The 19618-nt window shown below is 61.9% G+C and overlaps 1 protein-coding gene across 4 annotated transcripts; it reads right to left on the reverse strand.

Moving 5' to 3' along the window:
- Positions 1-14: 14 nt before the first annotated feature.
- Positions 15-17211, reverse strand: REC8 (REC8 meiotic recombination protein). 4 transcript variants are annotated; one of them, XM_044985719.1, is made up of 19 exons: positions 17119-17211; positions 15019-15087; positions 14262-14404; positions 11608-11683; positions 11036-11150; positions 7276-7345; positions 6447-6526; positions 6138-6255; positions 5977-6040; positions 5370-5461; positions 5194-5285; positions 4974-5111; positions 2824-2890; positions 2632-2750; positions 1957-2005; positions 1491-1557; positions 1313-1420; positions 1119-1225; positions 15-773 (listed from the first exon to the last, which is right to left on the reverse strand). In XM_044985719.1, exons 4-19 carry the CDS (start codon positions 11622-11624, stop codon positions 682-684), a joined length of 1395 nt encoding a protein of 464 aa, XP_044841654.1. In that variant the 5' UTR covers positions 11625-11683; positions 14262-14404; positions 15019-15087; positions 17119-17211; the 3' UTR covers positions 15-681. The 4 variants fall into 4 exon arrangements, with proteins under 4 accessions (XP_044841654.1, XP_044841652.1, XP_044841651.1 ...); XM_044985717.1 differs by having other exon boundaries at positions 17108-17210; XM_044985716.1 differs by lacking the exon at positions 17119-17211 and adding an exon at positions 16174-17047.
- Between the last annotated feature and the right edge of the window lie 2407 nt (positions 17212-19618).

Genomic DNA, 19618 nt, shown 5'->3' on the forward strand with positions numbered 1-19618 from the left:
TGTCTCGGTGCCAGTCTGCTCTGCCTGTATGTTTTCACCTTGAGAGAAGCGGTTTCCATCCTGTTTCTTAATCAGTTCACCTGTGATTTTACTTTTCACCTGCCACCGGCCGGGTGTATTTGTCTGGTTGTTCGCTCGACTGATGTTCTACCCCTGCCAGAGCAGCCAACGTTCTTAATGCTGGTGGTGTCTGAGCAATACCCCCCGTTCCTGTATTTAACAGCTCTTTGACGGTTGGTTTTTTTGGATGAGAGAAAATCTATATTCTATACCTTGGAATAAAATAACATTTGCCTGAGACAGCAGGACTCCTCGGGATGGGGGCATGAACCTCAAGGTTAGGGGAAAGGAGATGGGGGGGGGGGAGAAAGACCCATCCCCTGTTAGCAGGGGGCAGACGGGCCATGGAGATGGTGAGCCTATGTTCTGCCCCCTCCTGCAAGGGGGGTAGGTGAGAAAGCGGGGGGCAGGGTGATGCTTGGCCTCCCTTTTGCTGTGCAGGGAGGGGTCTGAGTTTGGGGTCTCAGCACTAGAGGAAAGGAAAAAGCACCTGCTCCCCCTGCCCCCAAATAACTCCGGGGGCAGGTTGCTGGCAAAACACTTTAATTAGAACAGATTTGTAAGGGGGGGGGGAGAGACCCATTCAGCAGTGGGGAGCCTCTTCTCCCCCTGGCGGGGCCCCTAGCCTGGGCGGAATCGGGCCCCACGTTTGAGGAGAATCGGCCCGTAGGGCTCGGCCTGGTCCAGCTGCAGGAACTGGAGCCCACAGAGAACTGCAAGAGAGGGGGGAGAGTTAGGGCTGCTGCCAACACACCCAGCAGCGCTCACCCTACAGCAGGGCCCCACACCCACTGGAGCCCAACCCCCTGGCAGGGGGCAGCAGGGCCCCACACCCACTGGAGCCCAACCCAGCGGCAGGGGCAGCAGGGCCCCACACCCACTGGAGCCCAACCCCCTGGCAGGGGGCAGCAGGGCCCCACACCCACTGGAGCCCAACCCCCTGGCAGGGGGCAGCAGGGCCCCACACCCACTGGAGCCCAACCCCCTGGCAGGGGGCAGCAGGGCCCCACACCCACTGGAGCCCAACCCAGCGGCAGGGGCAGCAGGGCCCCACTCACCGAGGCAGAGGTAGAAGATGCGGCTGGCGATGATGCGCGAGGTCGTGGTGGGCACCAGGGACCGGAAATCTGTCTCCCCGACCTGCTCCAGCTCTGCGGCCACCAGCCTGGAGGGGAGACAGAGCCGGCGCCAGCGTAGAACCCAGGAGTCCGGGCCCCCCGCTCCCCCCACTCAGGGCCGGGCCCTGGCCCACCTGCGGATGTACTCCAGTGTGATCAGGTCTCTGTCCGGGGGCAGCTCCAGGCTGACTTCAGGCAGCTCGGGGACGATGGGCAGGGCCTCCTCGGGCTCCGGCACCAGCCTGGGGACAGGGCAGAGCATTAATGGGGGGCCGGGGGGGCTATTCCCCTGCCCCCCCATTGGGGTCTCACCTTCTCTCCTCGGGGGTCACCAGGCTGGGGCGTGGCACCTCCTCCACGGTGGTCTCCAGGGAGATCTCTGCCAGGGGGCAGGAGCAGGGCTGGGTCAGTGCTGACGATGCCACCCCCACTGCCCTGGCTGGTGCAGGGGAGAGACCCCCCCCAGAGCCCCTCCCTGGGGCAGGGTGCCCCCTCGGCTCCCTCCCTGCACCCCCGGCCGCGCCCCCTGACCATGTCCCTAGAGCGCAGCCCCCTCCCTGGGGCACAGTGCCCCTAGCTGAACCCTGCAGCCTGGCCCCCCTGCTGAGCCTCCTCACCCCCCTCCCTGCGGCGTGGTGCCCCTTCCAGCTCCCTCCCTGTGCCACAGCGCCCCCAGCCGAGCCCCCTGACCCCCTCCCTGTGGCGCGGTGCCCCCAGCCGAGCCCCCCTGGTCCTCTCCCTGCAGAATGTGTCCCCCACACACACACGAGCAGCTCACCTGAGGAGACCATCACAGGGATGCTGGGCTCTAGGGCCTCACGTGCAACCTATGACAGAGGGTGACACTCTCAGCGCGGGGAAGGAAGTGGGGTCCAGTGGTTAGAGCTGGGAGGCCGGACTCCTGGGTTCTCTCCCCGGCTCTGGGAGGAGAGTGGGGGATAGAGAATAGAGCCAGGGAGGGGGGGCTGGAGCCCGGACTCCTGGGTTCTCTCCCCGGCTCTGGGAGGAGAGTGGGGGATAGGGAATAGAGCCAGGGAGGGGGGGCTGGAGCCCGGACTCCTGGGTTCTCTCCCCGGCTCTGGGAGGAGAGTGGGGGATAGGGAATAGAGCCAGGGAGGGGGGGCTGGAGCCCGGACTCCTGGGTTCTCTCCCCAGCTCTGGGAGGAGAGTGGGGGCTAGGGAATAGAGCCAGGGAGGGGGGGCTGGAGCCCGGACTCCTGGGTTCTCTCCCCGGCTCTGGGAGGAGAGTGGGGGATAGGGAATAGAGCCAGGGAGGGGGGGCTGGAGCCCGGACTCCTGGGTTCTCTCCCCAGCTCTGGGAGGAGAGTGGGGGCTAGGGAATAGAGCCAGGGACGGGCGGCTGGAGCCCGGACTCCTGGGTTCTCTCCCCGGCTCTGGGCGGCCAGTGGAGTCCAGGGGATAGCGTGGGGGGCTGCCAGGGGGCCCCAGGTACCTCCAGTTCGCTGACTGGCTCTTCCTTTCTCTCCTCCTCGGCCCGGAGTGCCGCGTAGTCCACGGGCTGCAGGATGGCGCAGCGCTGCCACAGGGCGAGCAGCTCGGAGGGCAGCCAGCCTGGGGGGCACGGACAGGGTGAGGGGGGCAGGGACCCAGCGCAGGGCCCAAGGGAGTGGGGGGGGGCACTCACCATACGTGGGGGCTCTTAGCAGCTCCACTGGGGTCCGCCACTGCCGGGCTGGCACCTCCACCACCTCCTGCAGCAGAGAGAGATGGAGTGTGGGGGCTGGGAGCCAGGACGCCTGGGTTCTCTCCCAGTTCAGGGAGGAGAGTGGGAGTTAGTGGTTTGTGCCCGAGGGCTGACACGCACCGGGGGGCTGGGACTCGGGGTGGCCGGCAGGGGCGGCTCTAGGAATTGTGCTGCCCCAAGCCCGGCGGCACGCGGCGGGGGGCGCTCTAGCGGTCGCCGGTCCCGCGGCTCCGGTGGAGCATCCGCAGTCAGGCCTGCGGGACGTCCACCGGAGCCGCCTGCCGCCCTCCCGCAAGACGCCGCCCCAAGCGCGCGCTTGGGTCTGGAGCCGGCCCTGGTGGCCGGCACTCACCGGGGGGCCGGCACTCGCCGTGGGGCCGGCACTCGCCGTGGGGCCAGCACTCACCAGGGGGCCGGGACTCCAAGCATGGGGCTGATACTCACCAGGGGGCCGGGACTTGCCGGGGGGGCCGGGACTTCAAGCTGGGGGCTGGCACTCGCCGGGGGGGCTGGGACTCGCCGGGGGGCCGGCACTCACCAGGGGGCTGGCACTCGCCGGGGGGGCCGGGACTCCAAGCTGGGGGCTGGCACTCGCCGGGGGGGCTGGCACTCGCCGGAGGGGCTGGCACTCACCAGGGGGCTGGCACTCGCCGTGGGGCCGGCACTCGCCGTGGGGCCAGCACTCACCACGGGGCCGAGATTCCAAGCATGGGGCTGATACTCACCAGGGGGCCGGGACTTGCCGGGGGGGCCGGGACTTCAAGCTGGGGGCTGGCACTCGCCGGGGGGCCGGCACTCGCCGGGGGGGCTGGGACTCGCCGGGGGGCCGGCACTCGCCGGGGGGGCTGGCACTCGCCGGGGGGGCTGGGACTCGCCGGGGGGCCGGCACTCACCAGGGGGCCGGGACTCGCCGGGGGGCCGGGACTCGCCGGAGGGGCTGGCACTCACCAGGGGGCCGGCACTCGCCGTGGGGCCAGCACTCACCACGGGGCCGGGATTCCAAGCATGGGGCTGATACTCACCAGGGGGCCGGGACTTGCCGGGGGGGCCGGGACTTCAAGCTGGGGGCTGGCACTCGCCGGGGGGGCTGGGACTCGCCGGGGGGCCGGCACTCACCAGGGGGCTGGCACTCGCCGGGGGGGCCGGGACTCCAAGCTGGGGGCTGGCACTCGCCGGGGGGGCTGGCACTCGCCGGAGGGGCTGGCACTCACCAGGGGGCTGGCACTCGCCGTGGGGCCGGCACTCGCCGTGGGGCCAGCACTCACCACGGGGCCGAGATTCCAAGCATGGGGCTGATACTCACCAGGGGGCCGGGACTTGCCGGGGGGGCCGGGACTTCAAGCTGGGGGCTGGCACTCGCCGGGGGGCCGGCACTCGCCGGGGGGGCTGGGACTCGCCGGGGGGCCGGCACTCGCCGGGGGGGCCGGGACTTCAAGCTGGGGGCTGGCACTCGCCGGGGGGCCGGCACTCGCCGGGGGGGCTGGCACTCGCCGGGGGGGCTGGGCCTCGCCGGGGGGCCGGCACTCACCAGGGGGCCGGGACTCGCCGGGGGGCCGGGACTCGCCGGAGGGGCTGGCACTCACCAGGGGGCCGGCACTCGCCGTGGGGCCAGCACTCACCACGGGGCCGGGATTCCAAGCATGGGGCTGATACTCACCAGGGGGCCGGGACTTGCCGGGGGGGCCGGGACTTCAAGCTGGGGGCTGGCACTCGCCGGGGGGGCTGGGACTCGCCGGGGGGCCGGCACTCACCAGGGGGCTGGCACTCGCCGGGGGGGCCGGGACTCCAAGCTGGGGGCTGGCACTCGCCGGGGGGGCTGGGACTCGCCGGGGGGCCGGCACTCACCAGGGGGCTGGCACTCGCCGGGGGGGCCGGGACTCCAAGCTGGGGGCTGGCACTCGCCGGGGGGGCTGGCACTCGCCGGAGGGGCTGGCACTCACCAGGGGGCTGGCACTCGCCGGGGGGCCGGCACTCGCCGGGGGGGCTGGGACTCGCCGGGGGGCTGGCACTCGCTGGGGGGGCTGGGACTCGCCGGGGGGCCGGCACTCGCCGGGGGGGGCCGGGACTCCAAGCGGGGGGCCGGCACTCACCAGGGGCCGGCACTGGGCCCGCACATCCAGGATCTGTTTGTTGAACTGGTCCCGCGGGATCTGGGTCACCTCGTCCAGGAAGCGGGGCTGGCGCCGGGGGGCGCGCGGTGGGGCCGGCTCGTACACGGCCAGCTCCAGCTGTGGGGCACAGGGGGGCACGGGTGAGCCACGGGCGCCCTGCCCAGGACAGGCCATCGGCCGGCCCAGGCCCCCCACTTACCTTTGGGCTGATTGGGGGGCGCTCCACCCTCGGGGTCACAGCTGGGGAGGGGGGAGGGGGCGGCAGCCCTGGCTCCCTCGGGGGGCTCAGCTCTGTGGGGCAGAACCCAGAGCAAGGGTTAGAGGCTGGAGACCCCCCAGCCCCCTCGACCCTCCCCCCTCATGCCCCACACGCACCGGGGGGCGGGGGCAGCTCCTCCTTCGGCAGCCGGGCCAGCTCCTCGGGCAGGATGGGGGTCTCCACCTCGGTGGGGGGCTCCTCACCCACCCTGTGGGGAGAGACGGTCAGACCCCGACCCCCATTGCCCGCCCCCGGCCAGCCCCATCTGGCACCCCCTAGTGGGGAAAGGACCCGTGCCCCATTCCCCGCTCCCGGCCAGCCCCACCCCGGCGCCCCCTAGTGGGGAAAGGGCCCGTGCCCCATTCCCCGCCCCCAGCCAGTCCCACCCGGCGCCCCCTAGTGGGGAAAGGGCCCGTGCCCCAGTCCCCGCCCCCAGCCAGCCCCATCTGGCGCCCCCTAGTGGGGAAAGGGCCCGTGCCCCATTCCCCGCCCCCGGCCAGCCCCACCCGGCGCCCCCTAGTGGGGAAAGGGCCCATTCCCCGGCCCTGACCAGCCCCACCCCGGCGCCCCCTAGAGGGGAAAGGGCCCAGGCCCCATTCCCTGCCCCCGGCCAGCCCCACCCCAGTGCCCCCTAGAGGGGAAAGGACCCAGCCCCCCAGCCAACCCAACCCCGCCCTGGGGCTGGTGCCCCCTAGAGGGGATGCCCCACGCCTGCCCCCTTACCGGGTTGGGGGTGACAGTCTGGCCGTGATCTCGGCCTCCCGGGCTCTCATCTCCTCCTCCAGCTCTGGATGGGAGAAGGAGGCATGAGATGGGGCTGGGGTAGTGGGATGAGCCCCTTGTCCCCCCTCCCCAGCCCCCCAGGATCCCTGTGGCCCCCCCACCTTCCATGGGGCGTCTCCTGGGGGGGGCGCGGGGCGAGGCGGGGGGCAGGACGAAGTCCTCCTGCTCGGCCAGCAGGTCGATCTCGCATGCCGTGATCTCTGGGAGGTCGCGCTCGCCCTGTGTGGGGGGAGAAAGGGGGTGTCACATTATGGATATGCCCCCCCATCCCATATCCCCCATAACCCTACGCTGAGATCCCAGCCCCCCAAGGCCTGGTTCCCCTAGGCTGCCCCCACCCCAGACCCCCATAATCCCGAGATTCCCCCACATTTCCACCCAGATCCCAGCCCCCATGGTTCCCCCCACACCTCGATTTCCAGCAGCTTGATGGGCTCCACCTCCTTCATGGTGATGATTTCGGGGGACACAACCGTGATGGGGGGCGCTTCTGGGTGGGGTGAGAGAGGGGGTGAGCTGGGGCTTAACTCCCACCCTGATTCCCACCCACCCCCGCAGAGCCCTGGGGAGATGTGGGGGGGGGGGGGAATGACATCAGACCAGATCTTGGGGGCATTAGAAAGGAGGGTTCGGGGGACCAGGGAGACTAGCTGGGCTGGGCGAGCCTGGGGTTACTGGTTACACTGGGATGAACTGGGAGTAGGGCTGGGACTGGGGCACCGGGTACAGTAAAATGGCTTTACTGGGGTTATACTGGGCCACTGGTTACATCAGATATGTGGGGGTCCTGGGCTTTACTGGTTATACTGGGAGAGTGGGTATACTGGTTACACTGGGATGCCAGCTGCACTGGGCTCCTGGCATTGCTAGGTTACACTGGTCATGCCAGGATGCCGACATCACCAGCTACACTGGGAAGCCAGAATGTCCTGGTTATACTGGGGGACGGCGGTTACTGGTTATACTGGGAATCTGTGGTTACTGGTGATGCTGGGAGACGGCGGTTACTGGTTATACTGGGAATCTGTGGTTACTGGTGATGCTGGGAGACGGCGGTTACTGGTTATACTGGGAATCTGTGGTTACTGGTGATGCTGGGATACGGTGGTTACTGGTGCTGCGGGGATGCTGTGGTTACTGGGTATACTGGGAAGCTTTGGTTACTGGTTAGAGTGCGATACGGGTTCCACTGGGACTCCATCCGTACCATCCCCCCGGCCCCACAACCCACTGACTCACCTGCCCTCCTGCGCCGGGGGGATGGGGCTGGTCTCTCTGGGGGGGTGGGAGCCTCCAGAATATGTCGAATCTGGGGGAGAAGCAATGTCACAGGTCAGCCCCATCCCCCCATGACCCCAGAGGGGAGATAGTCACAAAGGAGGGGGAGACAGGATGTGGGGGGCATCATTGCTGTTGCTGTGGGATGGGGGCATGGGCAGCAGAGACACGGGGGGTACCTGTGGGATGTCAGTGGGGCTGGACAGTTGGGTTATGGGGGTACCTGTGGGATGTCAGTGGGGCTGGACAGTCGGGGTACGGGGGTACCTGTGGGATGTCAATGGGGCTGGACAGTCAGCGTATGGGGGTACCTGTGGGATGTCAGTGGGGCTGGACAGTTGGGGTAGGGGGGGTACCCGTGGGATGTCAGTGGGGCTGTGCAGTCGAAGTATGGGGGTACCTGTGGGATGTCAGTGGGGCTGGACAGTCGGGGTATGGGGGTACCTGTGGGATGTCAGTGGGGCTGGGCAGTCGGAGTATGGGGGTACCTGTGGGATGTCAGTGGGGCTGGACAGTCAGCGTATGGGGGTACCCGTGGGATGTCAGTGGGGCTGGACAGTCGGGGTATGGGGGTACCTGTGGGATGTCAGTGGGGCTGGGCAGTCGGAGTATGGGGGTACCTGTGGGATGTCAGTGGGGCTGGACAGTCAGCGTATGGGGGTACCTGTGGGATGTCAGTGGGGCTGGACAGTCAGCGTATGGGGGTACCCGTGGGATGTCAGTGGGGCTGGGCAGTCGGAGTATGGGGGTACCTGTGGGATGTCAGTGGGGCTGTGCAGTCGGGGTATGGGGGTACCTGTGGGATGTCAGTGGGGCTGGACAGTCGGAGTATGGGGGGTACCTGTGGGATGTCAGTGGGGCTGGACCGTCGGGGTATGGGGGTACCTGTGGGATGTCAGTGGGGCTGGACAGTTGGGTTATGGGGGGTACCCATGGGATGTCAGTGGGGCTGGACAGTCAGCGTATGGGGGTACCTGTGGGATGTCAGTGGGGCTGGACAGTCGGGGTAGGGGGGGTACCCGTGGGATGTCAGTGGGGCTGGACAGTTGGAGTATGGGGGTACCTGTGGGATGTCAGTGGGGCTGGACAGTCGGAGTAGGGGGGGTACCCGTGGGATGTCAATGGGGCTGGACAGTCGGGGTAGGGGGGGTACCCGTGGGATGTCAGTGGGGCTGGACAGTCGGGGTATGGGGGTACCTGTGGGATGTCAGTGGGGCTGGGCAGTCAGAGTATGGGGGGTACCTTTGGGATGTCAGTGGGGCTGGACAGTCAGAGTATGGGGGTACCTGTGGGATGTCAGTGGGGCTGGGCAGTCGGAGTATGGGGGTACCTGTGGGATGTCAGTGGGGCTGGACAGTCGGAGTATGGGGGGTACCTGTGGGATGTCAGTGGGGCTGGACAGTCGGGGTATGGGGGTACCTGTGGGATGTCAGTGGGGCTGGACAGTTGGGTTATGGGGGGTACCCATGGGATGTCAGTGGGGCTGGACAGTCAGCGTATGGGGGTACCTGTGGGATGTCAGTGGGGCTGGACAGTCAGCGTATGGGGGTACCCGTGGGATGTCAGTGGGGCTGGACAGTCGGAGTATGGAGGGTACCTGTGGGATGTCAGTGGGTCTGGACAGTCGGGGTAGGGGGGGTACCCGTGGGATGTCAGTGGGGCTGGACAGTCGGAGTATGGAGGGTACCTGTGGGATGTCAGTGGGGCTGGACAGTCAGCGTATGGGGGTACGTGTGGGATGTCAGTGGGGCTGGACAGTCGGGGTAGGGGGGGTACCCGTGGGATGTCAATGGGGCTGGACAGTCGGGGTAGGGGGGGTACCCGTGGGATGTCAGTGGGGCTGGACAGTCGGGGTATGGGGGGGTACCCGTGGGATGTCAGTGGGGCTGGACAGTTGGGTTATGGGGGTACCCGTGGGATGTCAGTGGGGCTGGGCAGTTGGGGTATGGGGGGTACCCGTGGGCTGTCCGAGGGGCTGGACAGTCCGAGTATGGGGGGTACCTGTGGGATGTCAGTGGGGCTGGGCAGTCGGAGTATGGGGGGTACCTGTGGGATGTCAGTGGGGCTGGACAGTCAGAGTAAGGGGGTACCTGTGGGATGTCAGTGGGGCTGGGCAGTCGGAGTATGGGGGGTACCTGTGGGATGTCAGTGGGGCTGGGCAGTCGGAGTATGGGGGTACCTGTGGGATGACAGTGGGGCTGGGCACTCGGAGTATGGGGGTACCTGTGGGATGTCAGTGGGGCTGGGCAGTCGGAGTATGGGGGTACCTGTGGGATGTCAGTGGGGCTGGGCAGTCGGAGTATGGGGGTACCTGTGGGATGTCAGTGGGGCTGGGCAGTCGGAGTATGGGGGTACCTGTGGGATGTCAGTGGGGCTGGACAGTCGGAGTATGGTGGTACCTGTGGGATGTCAGTGGGGCTGGACAGTCGGAGTATGGGGGTACCTGTGGGATGTCAGTGGGGCTGGACAGTCGGGGTATGAGGGGTACCTGTGGGATGTCAGTGGGGCTGGACAGTCGGAGTATGGGGGTACCTGTGGGATGTCAGTGGGGCTGGGCAGTCGGAGTATGGGGGTACCTGTGGGATGTCAGTGGGGCTGGACAGTCGGAGTATGGGGGTACCTGTGGGATGTCAGTGGGGCTGGACAGTCGGAGTATGGGGGTACCTGTGGTATGTCAGTGGGGCTGGGCAGTCGGAGTATGGGGGTACCTGTGGGATGTCAGTGGGGCTGGACAGTCGGAGTATGGGGGTTACCTGTGGGATGTCAGTGGGGCTGGACAGTCGAAGTATGGGGGTACCTGTGGGATGTCAATGGGGCTGGGCAGTCGGAGTATGGGGGTACCTGTGGGATGTCAGTGGGGCTGGGCAGTCGGAGTATGGGGGTACCTGTGGGATGTCAGTGGGGCTGGACAGTCGGAGTATGGGGGTACCTGTGGGATGTCAGTGGGGCTGGGCACTCGGAGTATGGGGGTAGCTGTGGGATGTCAGTGGGGCTGGGCAGTCGGAGTATGGGGGTACCTGTGGGATGTCAGTGGGGCTGGACAGTCGGAGTATGGGGGTACCTGTGGGATGTCAGTGGGGCTGGACAGTCGGAGTATGGGGGTACCTGTGGGATGTCAGTGGGGCTGGGCACTCGGAGTATGGGGGTATCTGTGGGATGTCAGTGGGGCTGGGCAGTCGGAGTATGGGGGTATCTGTGGGTTGTCAGTGGGGCTGGACAGTCGGAGTATGGGGGTACCTGTGGGATGTCAGTGGGGCTGGACAGTCGGAGTATGGGGGTACCTGTGGGATGTCAGTGGGGCTGGACAGTCGGAGTATGGGGGTACCTGTGGGATGTCAGTGGGGCTGGGCAGTCGGAGTATGGGGGTACCTGTGGGATGTCAGTGGGGCTGGACAGTCGGAGTATGGGGGTACCTGTGGGATGTCAGTGGGGCTGGGCAGTCGGAGTATGGGTGTACCTGTGGGATGTCAGTGGGGCTGGACAGTCGGAGTATGGGGGTACCTGTGGGATGTCAGTGGGGCTGGACAGTCGGAGTATGGGGGTACCTGTGGGATGTCAGTGGGGCTGGGCAGTCGGAGTATGGGGGTATCTGTGGGATGTCAGTGGGGCTGGACAGTCGGAGTATGGGGGTACCTGTGGGATGTCAGTGGGGCTGGGCAGTCGGAGTATGGGGGTATCTGTGGGATGTCAGTGGGGCTGGACAGTCGGAGTATGGGGGTACCTGTGGGATGTCTGTGGGGCTGGGCAGCGGTGGCTCCATCAGGCCGAAGAAGGGGTCAGGTGCATCCTCCAGGGCCTCCATCAATAACAGGTTGTCGGGAAGCAGCAGCCCCGGCCTGGGGGCAAATGGGGGTCAGAGGCCAGAGAGAGAGAGTGACCCCCCCAAAGCCCCCCACGCCCCTCACAGCCCCCCTGAGCCCCACTCACCCCTCCTGCCTCTCCCCAAAGCCCCCAAAGCCCCTCAGAGCCCCCCTGAGCCCCACGCACCCCTCCTGCCTCTCCCCAAAGCCCCCCCGTCCCCTGAACTGGTCCCCTCAATCTCACCAGGACCTTTTCCTACCCCCCACTGATCCCCCAACCCGCTACTAAGCCCCCCTCCCTCTACTCGCCCCCCATCTCCTCCTCCGTTCTGACCCCTCACCACTGCTATGCTCCCCCCATGGCCTCTCCTTTGCCAATTGGCCTCTGACGCCCCTACCTGGGAGAGGGGTTACAGGCATATCCTAGGTGCTGTGGGGGTTCAGGAGTGTCCCAGGGGTTATGGGGGGCCCCAGACCCCTCCCCATGACTCACTGTTCAAGGTCCCCCATGTCAATGCGGATCTGCTGCTGGGCCCGGCTTAGACGCTCCAAGGTGTGCTGGATCTCCTCTGGGGGGCAGGCAGGGGGTGGGGGTGAGATAGGGGGGCTGGATCTCCTCTGGGGGGCAGGCAGGGGGTGGGGGTGAGATGGGGGGCGGGATCAACTCGCAGGGGGTGGGGGTGTGATAGGGGGGCTGGATCTCCTCTGGGGGGCAGGCAGGGGGTGGGGGGTGAGATGGGGGGCTGGATCTCCTCTGGGGGGCAGGCAGGGGGTGGGGGGTGAGATGGGGGGCTGGATCTCTTCTGGGGGCAGGCGGGTGGGGTGAGATTGGGGGGGCTGGATCTCTTCTGGGGGCAGGCAGGGGGTGGGGGTGAGTTTGGGGGGCTGGATCTCCTCTGGGGGGCAGGCCGGGGGTGGGGGTGAGAAGGGGGGCTTGATCTCCTCGCAGGGGGTGGGGGTGATATTGGGGGCTGGATCTCCTCGGGGGGGCAGGCAGGGGGTGAGGGTGAGATGGGGGGCTGGATCTCCTCGGGGGGGGCAGGCAGGGGGTGGGGGTGAGATGGGGGGCTTGATCTCCTCGCAGGGGGTGGGGGTGATATTGGGGGCTGGATCTCCTCGGTGGGGGGCAGGCAGGGGGTGGGGGGTGAGATGGGGGGCTGGATCTCCTCGGGGGGGGCAGGCAGGGGGTGGGGGTGAGATGGGGGGCTGGATCTCCTCTGGGGGGCAGGCAGGGGGTGGGGGTGAGATGAGGGGCTGGATCTCCTCTGGGGGGCAGGCAGGGGGTGGGGGTGAGATGGGGGGGCTGGATCTCTGGGGCGCAGGCAGGGGGTGGGGATGAGATGCGGGGGCTGGATCTCCTCTGGGGGGCAGGCAGGGGGTGGGGGTGAGATTGGGGGGCTGGAACTCCTCGGGGGGGCCGGCAGGGGGGGGGGGTGAGATGAGGGGCTGAATCTCCTCTGGGGGGGCAGGCAGGGGGTGGGGGTGAGATAGGGGGGCTGGATCTCCTCTGGGGGGGCAGGCAGGGGGTGGGGGTGTGATAGGGGGGCTGGATCTCCTCTGGGGGGCAGGCAGGGGGTGGGGGTGAGATGAGGGGCTGGATCTCCTCTGGGGGGGCAGGCAGGGGGTGGGGGTGAGATGGGGGGGCTGGATCTCTTCTGGGGGCAGGCGGGTGGGGTGAGATTGGGGGGGCTGGATCTCTTCTGGGGGCAGGCAGGGGGTGGGGGTGAGATTGGGGGGCTGGATCTCCTCTGGGGGGCAGGCAGGGGGTGGGGGTTAGATGTGGGGGCTGCTTCTCCTCTGGGGGGGCAGGCAGGGGGTGGGGGTGAGATGGGGGTCTGGATCTCCTCTGGGGGGGCAGGCAGGGGGTGGGGGTGAGAGTGGGGTCTGGATCTCCTCGGGGGGGCAGGCAGGGGGTGGGGGTGAGATTGGGGGGCTGCTTCTCCTCTGGGGGGCAGGTGGGGGTGGGGGTGAGATGGGGGGCTGGATCTCCTCTGGGGGGGCAGGCAGGGGGTGGGGGTGAGATGGGGGTCTGGATCTCCTCGTGGGGGCAGGTGGGGGTGGGGGTGAGATGGGGGGCTGGATCTCCTCGGGGGGGCAGGCAGGGGGTGGGGGTGAGATTGGGGGGCTGCTTCTCCTCTGGGGGGCAGGCACGGGGTGGGGGTGAGATGGGGGGGGCTGGATCTCTTCTGGGGCAGGCGGGGTGGGGTGAGATTGGGGGGGCTGGATCTCCTCGTGGGGGCAGGCAGGGGTGGGGCTGAGATGGGGGGCTGGATCTCCATGGGGGGGTAGGCAGGGGATGTGGGTGAGATGGGGGGCTGGATCTCCATGGGGGAGCAGGCAGGGGGTGTGGGTGAGATTGGGGGGCTGCTTCTCCTCTGCGGGGCAGGCAGGGGGTGGGGTGAGATTGAGGGTGCTGGATCTCTTCTGGGGGCAGGCAGGGGGTGGGAGGTTGGAGGGCCTGGAGTTCCTCTAGATGGTGGGGGTGAGATCGGGGGTTGGAGGGGATACGCAGCAGGGGGACAAATCTAGACCACCCCCAGGGCTTGTCTACATGGTGTTTTAAACTGGTTCCTAAACCCAACCCAGGCTCAGCTGGAAGTGAATTAAGGGCATGTACACCCCCTTCAGCTAAACCGCTTCAGTATCGCACCCCGAACTCCACTGGGGCCATTGCTGAGTGCAGCTCTGGCGGCCTGAAACTGCGTCAGTCACCTCGCCATTGATGGCTCTTAATCCAAATTAAGAGCATCCACACACCTATTTAGCTAAACCAGTTTCACAACAATTTCAGGTTGAGGCTAGATTTGGATGGGAAATTGATTTTTGGAACTTTTCAGCAAATTTAAATATTTTTGGAGGGGTGTGTGTGGAAATGGGTGGGTCTGAGGGGTTGTTCCCCAAAATCTGGTGCTTAGTGAGAGGTGTCTCACCAAGGGGATGAGAAGTGGGAGCAGGGGGCCTTGAAATTGGAGTGGGACTCCTCTGGGGGGCATGTCCCCCCTCAATTGAGAGTTGTTGCCTTGGCAACGTCACACCAGCTGTCTCTCCATTCCAACATGCCCTCCCAACCCTCCCGCTGGGCTGAACTGGGGAATGGAGGCGGTGGGTCAGCTGGGATGGTGGTTTTGCGGGCGGGGGGGGACTCACCGATGAGGTAGTGGCACTGTCGGCTGTAGACCCGCACCACCCCATACTGCAGCTGGGCAGAGAGATAGAGGGAGAAGCGGGGCCGGGGGGCGGAGGGCGTGGGCGGCGGGGCCTGCACCAGAATGTAGGACAGGATTTCTTCGCTGCGCCGACCCGTGCCGATGGGGGGAACGAGAGAGAGAGTCAGTGCTTCTATCCATCCTCCTCTTCATCCCTCCATCATCTTCATCCTTCCTTCCTTTCCTCCCTCTTCATCCCTCTATCCATCCACCATCTTCATCCCTCCTTCCATTCCTCCATCCACCCTCCTCTTCATCCCTCCATCCACCCTCTTCATCCCTCCTTCCATTCCTCCATCACTCTCCTCTTCATCTGTCCCATCCATCCACCCTCTTCATCCCTCCTTCCTTTCCTCCACCGTCCTCATCATCCCTCTATCCATCCACCATCTTCATCCCTCCTTCCATCCCTCCATCCACCCTCCTCTTCATCCCTCCATCCACCCTCTTCATCCCTCCTTCCATTCCTCCATCACCCTCCTCTTCATCTACCCCGTCCACCCTCCTCTTCATCTCTGTCCATCCCCACCCATCTCTCCCTCCCTCCATTCTCTCCATCCATCCCTCTTTCTCTCACCCATCCTCTAGATCCTACCCTTGTCCATCCCTCCTGCCCTTCATTCCCGGCTCCATCCATCCGATCTCCTCCCGCCCACATCCATGTCTCCTCCCTCCCTTCCTCTCACCATGACACCCACCATGTTTGCGGCACATTCACTTTCAAATATTCCCTCTTCACCAGCTTGGTGCCACCCGTGGCTGCCAGCCTGGGATGAGGGAGAAGGGGGTTAAAATGAAGGTGGTGGGGTCTCCTGCCACAGATCCCCCCAATCCACCCACCTGGATCCCCAGAATATACATCCACCCCGTATTCCCCCTTGACCAGATCATGGCATGAGGGCATTACCAGATGGTGGCAAAGCGGCCTGTATGGCGCTGCAGGACATTAGGGTAGTAGAACATGGTGGTGCTGGGCTGGGGGGCCTAAGGGGACCCCCAAAACAGCCTCCTCAAAGACCCCGCAACCCTGTATGAGGCTCCTCCACTACTGAAATGGGACGTTCACAAATCCTACAAAGTCAATAGGACCCTGAAAAACTCTATAGCTTCAGCTGAACCCCCAAATATCCTGGATTCTGCAGCACCCCAGGAATCTTATAGAGTCAGTGGGACCCCAAAATATTGCAAATTGTGTGATGCCTTAATAAACCTTATCAACTTTTTGGGGTTGGAAAACAGAGATTTTTTTGTTCCACTGTTGAAACAAGACAAAATTCAGAGGCAGCGTAATTAAATAAAACCAACTTGTTAGCAGCTAATGAAGATAGATAAATATTTTGCCTGAAGCATCAAGATTTTAAAACCTACTGGGTGACACAAATCGATTACTTTTTATATAAAAAATAATTAACAGTTGGGATTAATTAGGTCGGTTGATAAGAGGAAGAAACATGTTAAATATTAACAGGGGCGCTTTGGTTATTTTTAAATTGATGCTGGGGATAAACCTGCCCAGGGGAAGGGAATTTGGCATTTAACTCGGAAGCAATTAATTAGGATATTAAAAATGAATGATGGGTGTTAATTAGAGGGATGGGAATATGGGGTTAAAATGAGGCTGGTGAAGGGAAATCAGATGTGGATTTCCTTGTCTAATAAAGCACAAATTCTAATTAATCATGATATGAAATAGTAATACTGTTGATTAATTAGGTTAATTAAAAAGGAGGAGGAAGTGGTGTTAAAAATCACATGGGCAATTGGAAGCAGATTTGAATCGTTCTCTTAATGAGGAGCCAACTAATTAACTGTGATGTTAAAAAAAAAGATTAACGACAGAGAACAACATTTACCAATGCTATTAATAAGAGTAAAAACGCTGGAAAGGGATACTATGAATACATTAATTAAGGAGATGTGTAGTTATTGGTGCTATTAATACATTAGTGATGTACAATTAAGAACAATAGAAAGTAACAGTGATATGAATAAATTAATTGGGAATTTGGACAATTAACTGTGCTGCTAATCAGTTAATGATGTTGAGCAACTAACACTTTTTAATACATTAATTAGGGCAATGAACAATTACAGTTGCTTTTAATAAAGCTAGGGAACAGGAAAAGTAACAGTGATATTAGTAAATTAATGAAAAAGCCTAGCTATTAACAGCAATACTATTAGTAATCAGTGAAGACAACTTAGTGGTTATGAAGAACAATTAACAGCAATACTAATTAAGTAGGGAATGAACAATTAGAAGTGGAGAGAGAAGTGAGGTACTGTTGAGAGAAGGAAATATTTATTGAAATTGCACAGCCAGAGGTGCTGTTAATTAGCTAATTAGCAGTGTACAGTTTAAACTATTAAGAAATTAATCCAGTGGCCAATTAGAGGTGCTATTCATGAATTAGTAAAAAAAGAAAAAAAAATTGGAGGCGCTGTCAATCAACTAATTAGTCCAATAGACAATTAGAGACCCTATTAATAAACTAATTAGTCCAATGGACAATCGGAGGTGCTGCTAATGAATGAATTAATCCAATGGACAAATAGAGGCGCTGTTAATTAGCTAATTAATCCAATAGAAACTGGAGACGATGGTAATTAGGCTAGACAATTAAGGCTGATGTTAATGAACGAAGCCAATTAGAGATGCTATTCATTAACGGCGTTGCCACGGACAGCGGTTGCCAGGCTAAGCCCCTCCCACCCAGGCCCTCCACCCAAGCCCTCCAGAGTGAGGCAGGGTCTGGCCGCAGCCCTCCGCCTTTATAACCGCCCTACGGTGTTTCCACCAATGGATGATGCGTCTGCTCTAGTGCTCCAGCCAATCACCGGATCCTGGTGCCACGTGGGGCTCTTCCCTTTGGCCCTGGACACTGTGACGCTCCGGCGGCTCCTCGCGCGCTGGGGGCTCCGGCCAATTAGCGGGATCTTTCCCACTCGGAGACTGACAGGCCCAACCTCTCCCTCGCCTCAGCTCCCAACCAATCAGGGTCCACAAAATAGGAGACCGAACCACGTGATAATCCAGAGTCTACCTTTGCTGAAGATCCCCACAACCTGGCCCAGTGACTGATGACGTCATAGCGCTCACAGCCAATGATAGCCATTCCCGCCCATCCAGCGCGACCAGTCAGAGGGACGGGGTGATTTTCCCGCCAAATTTTCACTGAGGTAAATTCTCTCGCTCAGTAGAGCTGCTTGCCTGGGGAAGCTGGTGTCAATGGCCACGCCCCCGTGTCAATCGCCTGTCAGTGCCTGGTGCCAATGGCCCCCCCGCCTCCATCCCCGCTGCCAACGCCGCCCCCGCGTCCATCCCCGCTGCCGCCACCCCCCCATCAATCCCCGGTGCCACTGGCCACCCTGTGTCAATCACTGGTACCAACGCCCCCATGTCAGTCGCCTGTCAATGCCCGGTGCCAATGCCCCCCCCCGCGTCCATCCCCGCTGCCAACGCCGCCCTCGCGTCCATCCCCGCTGCCAACGCCGCCCCCCCATCAATCCCCGGTGCCAATGGCCACCCCGTGTCAATCACTGGTACCAACGCTCCATGTCAATCCCCAGTGCCAACACCCCCCCGTGCCAACAGACCCACCATCAATCCCTGATGCCAATGCCCCCGCCCTCTCCATCAGTCCCCGGTGCCAATGGCCACCCTGTGTCAATCACTGGTACCAACGCCCCCATGTCAATCGCCTGTCAATGCCCGGTGCCAACGCCCCCCCCCGTACCAATGGCTCCTCTGTGTCCATCCCCGTTGCCAACGCCACCCCCCCATCAATCCCCAGTGCCAATGGCCACCCCGTGTCAATCACTGGTACCAACGCCCCCATGTCAATCGCCTGTCAATGCCCGGTGCCAACGCCCCCCGCCCCCCCTACCAATGGCTCCTCTGTGTCCATCCCCGTTGCCAATGCCACCCCCCCCATCAATCCCTGGTGCCAATGGCCACCCCGTGTCAATCACTGGTACCAACGCCCCCATGTCAATCGCCTGTCAATGCCCGGTGCCAACGCCCCCCCGTACCAATGGCTCCTCTGTGTCCATCCCCATTGCCAACGCCACCCCCCCATCAATCCCCGGTGCCAATGGCCACCCCGTGTCAATCACTGGTACCAACGCCCCCATGTCACTCGCCTGGCACCGGGCATTGACAACGCCCCCCGCCCCCCGTACCAATGGCTCCTCTGTGTCCATCCCCGTTGCCAATGCCACCCCCCCATCAATCCCTGGTGCCAATGGCCACCCCGTGTCAATCACTGGTACCAACGCTCCATGTCAATCCCCAGTGCCAACACCCCCCCCCCCGTGCCAACAGACCCACCATCAATCCCTGAGGCCAATGCCCCCGCCCTCTCCATCAATCCCCAGTGCCAATGGCCACACACACCCGAGTGCTGATACCCGGTGCCATATTCCCCATGTGAATATCTCTGGCTGTAATCCCCCATCATGGGACCTCTTCCTCTTCCTGGCCGTAAGCCTCTGAGCCCTGACACCTGCCCCTCATCGGGCCCTGAGATCACTTTCGGGGGGCTTTTCTGCACCCCTCGCCACTGTCTCCCCGGCCTCTACAAAGAGGATTATGTTAATGAGCATTTAAAAGTATGACGACTTATTGCATAGCTATGTAAACCACTGACACTAATAACGGTTAATTACTTACAAATTTTTAACGTATAACCATGGCTATAAACCACACTGATTGCTAACCCTGATAATAAAGAGGAGTGAAGGTTAGTGGCTGATACTTACACCACAGTAATAATTAATAATGGATATAAAAGAGATTGATAACTGAGACTGATGATAGAAAATATATTAACCACTAATGCCGATAGTCATTAATCTTGATTAATGACTAAATATACAAAAAATTAAAATATATTAGCCTCTAATATCATTGAGAACTAATATTGGCTAATGGCAAAATATACACACAATTAATATATATTAGCCTCTAACATTTTTATATTTAATATTGAATGAATAAATCTACAGTAGATTAATATATATTAACACCTAATATTGTTGATCATTAATATTGACTCAAGACCAAATCTACACTAGATTAATCCATATTAAAAACTGATATTGCTGACAATAATTGCTAATAGAAGCTAGTGACTAAACATACAACAAATCAATATGTATTAATCACTAATATTGTTGATAATAACAGGTAAGAAATATTAATGAGTAATGTTCACAAGAAATGAAGTAATACATCACAATAATGTATAATAATAAGGCACGTAATTAGTATATAAACGAGACAGAGTTTCTGGCGGC

This window comes from Mauremys mutica, chromosome 13 (genome assembly GCF_020497125.1).
Source record: "Mauremys mutica isolate MM-2020 ecotype Southern chromosome 13, ASM2049712v1, whole genome shotgun sequence".
NCBI lineage: Eukaryota > Metazoa > Chordata > Testudines > Geoemydidae > Mauremys > Mauremys mutica.

Excerpts from the sequence above, each read along its gene's own strand:
- REC8 (XM_044985715.1), bottom strand. The coding sequence starts at position 15,283 with ATGTTCTACTACCCTAATGTCCTGCAGCGCCATACAGGCCGCTTTGCC. Across the intron at positions 6,256-6,446 it reads TCAAGCTGCTGGAAATCGAG|GGCGAGCGCGACCTCCCAGA; the intron begins GTGTGGGGGGAA and ends CCCCCCACACAG. Across the intron at positions 2,891-4,973 it reads GGGCCCAGTGCCGGCCCCTG|GAGGTGGTGGAGGTGCCAGC; the intron begins GTGAGTGCCGGC and ends TCTCTGCTGCAG.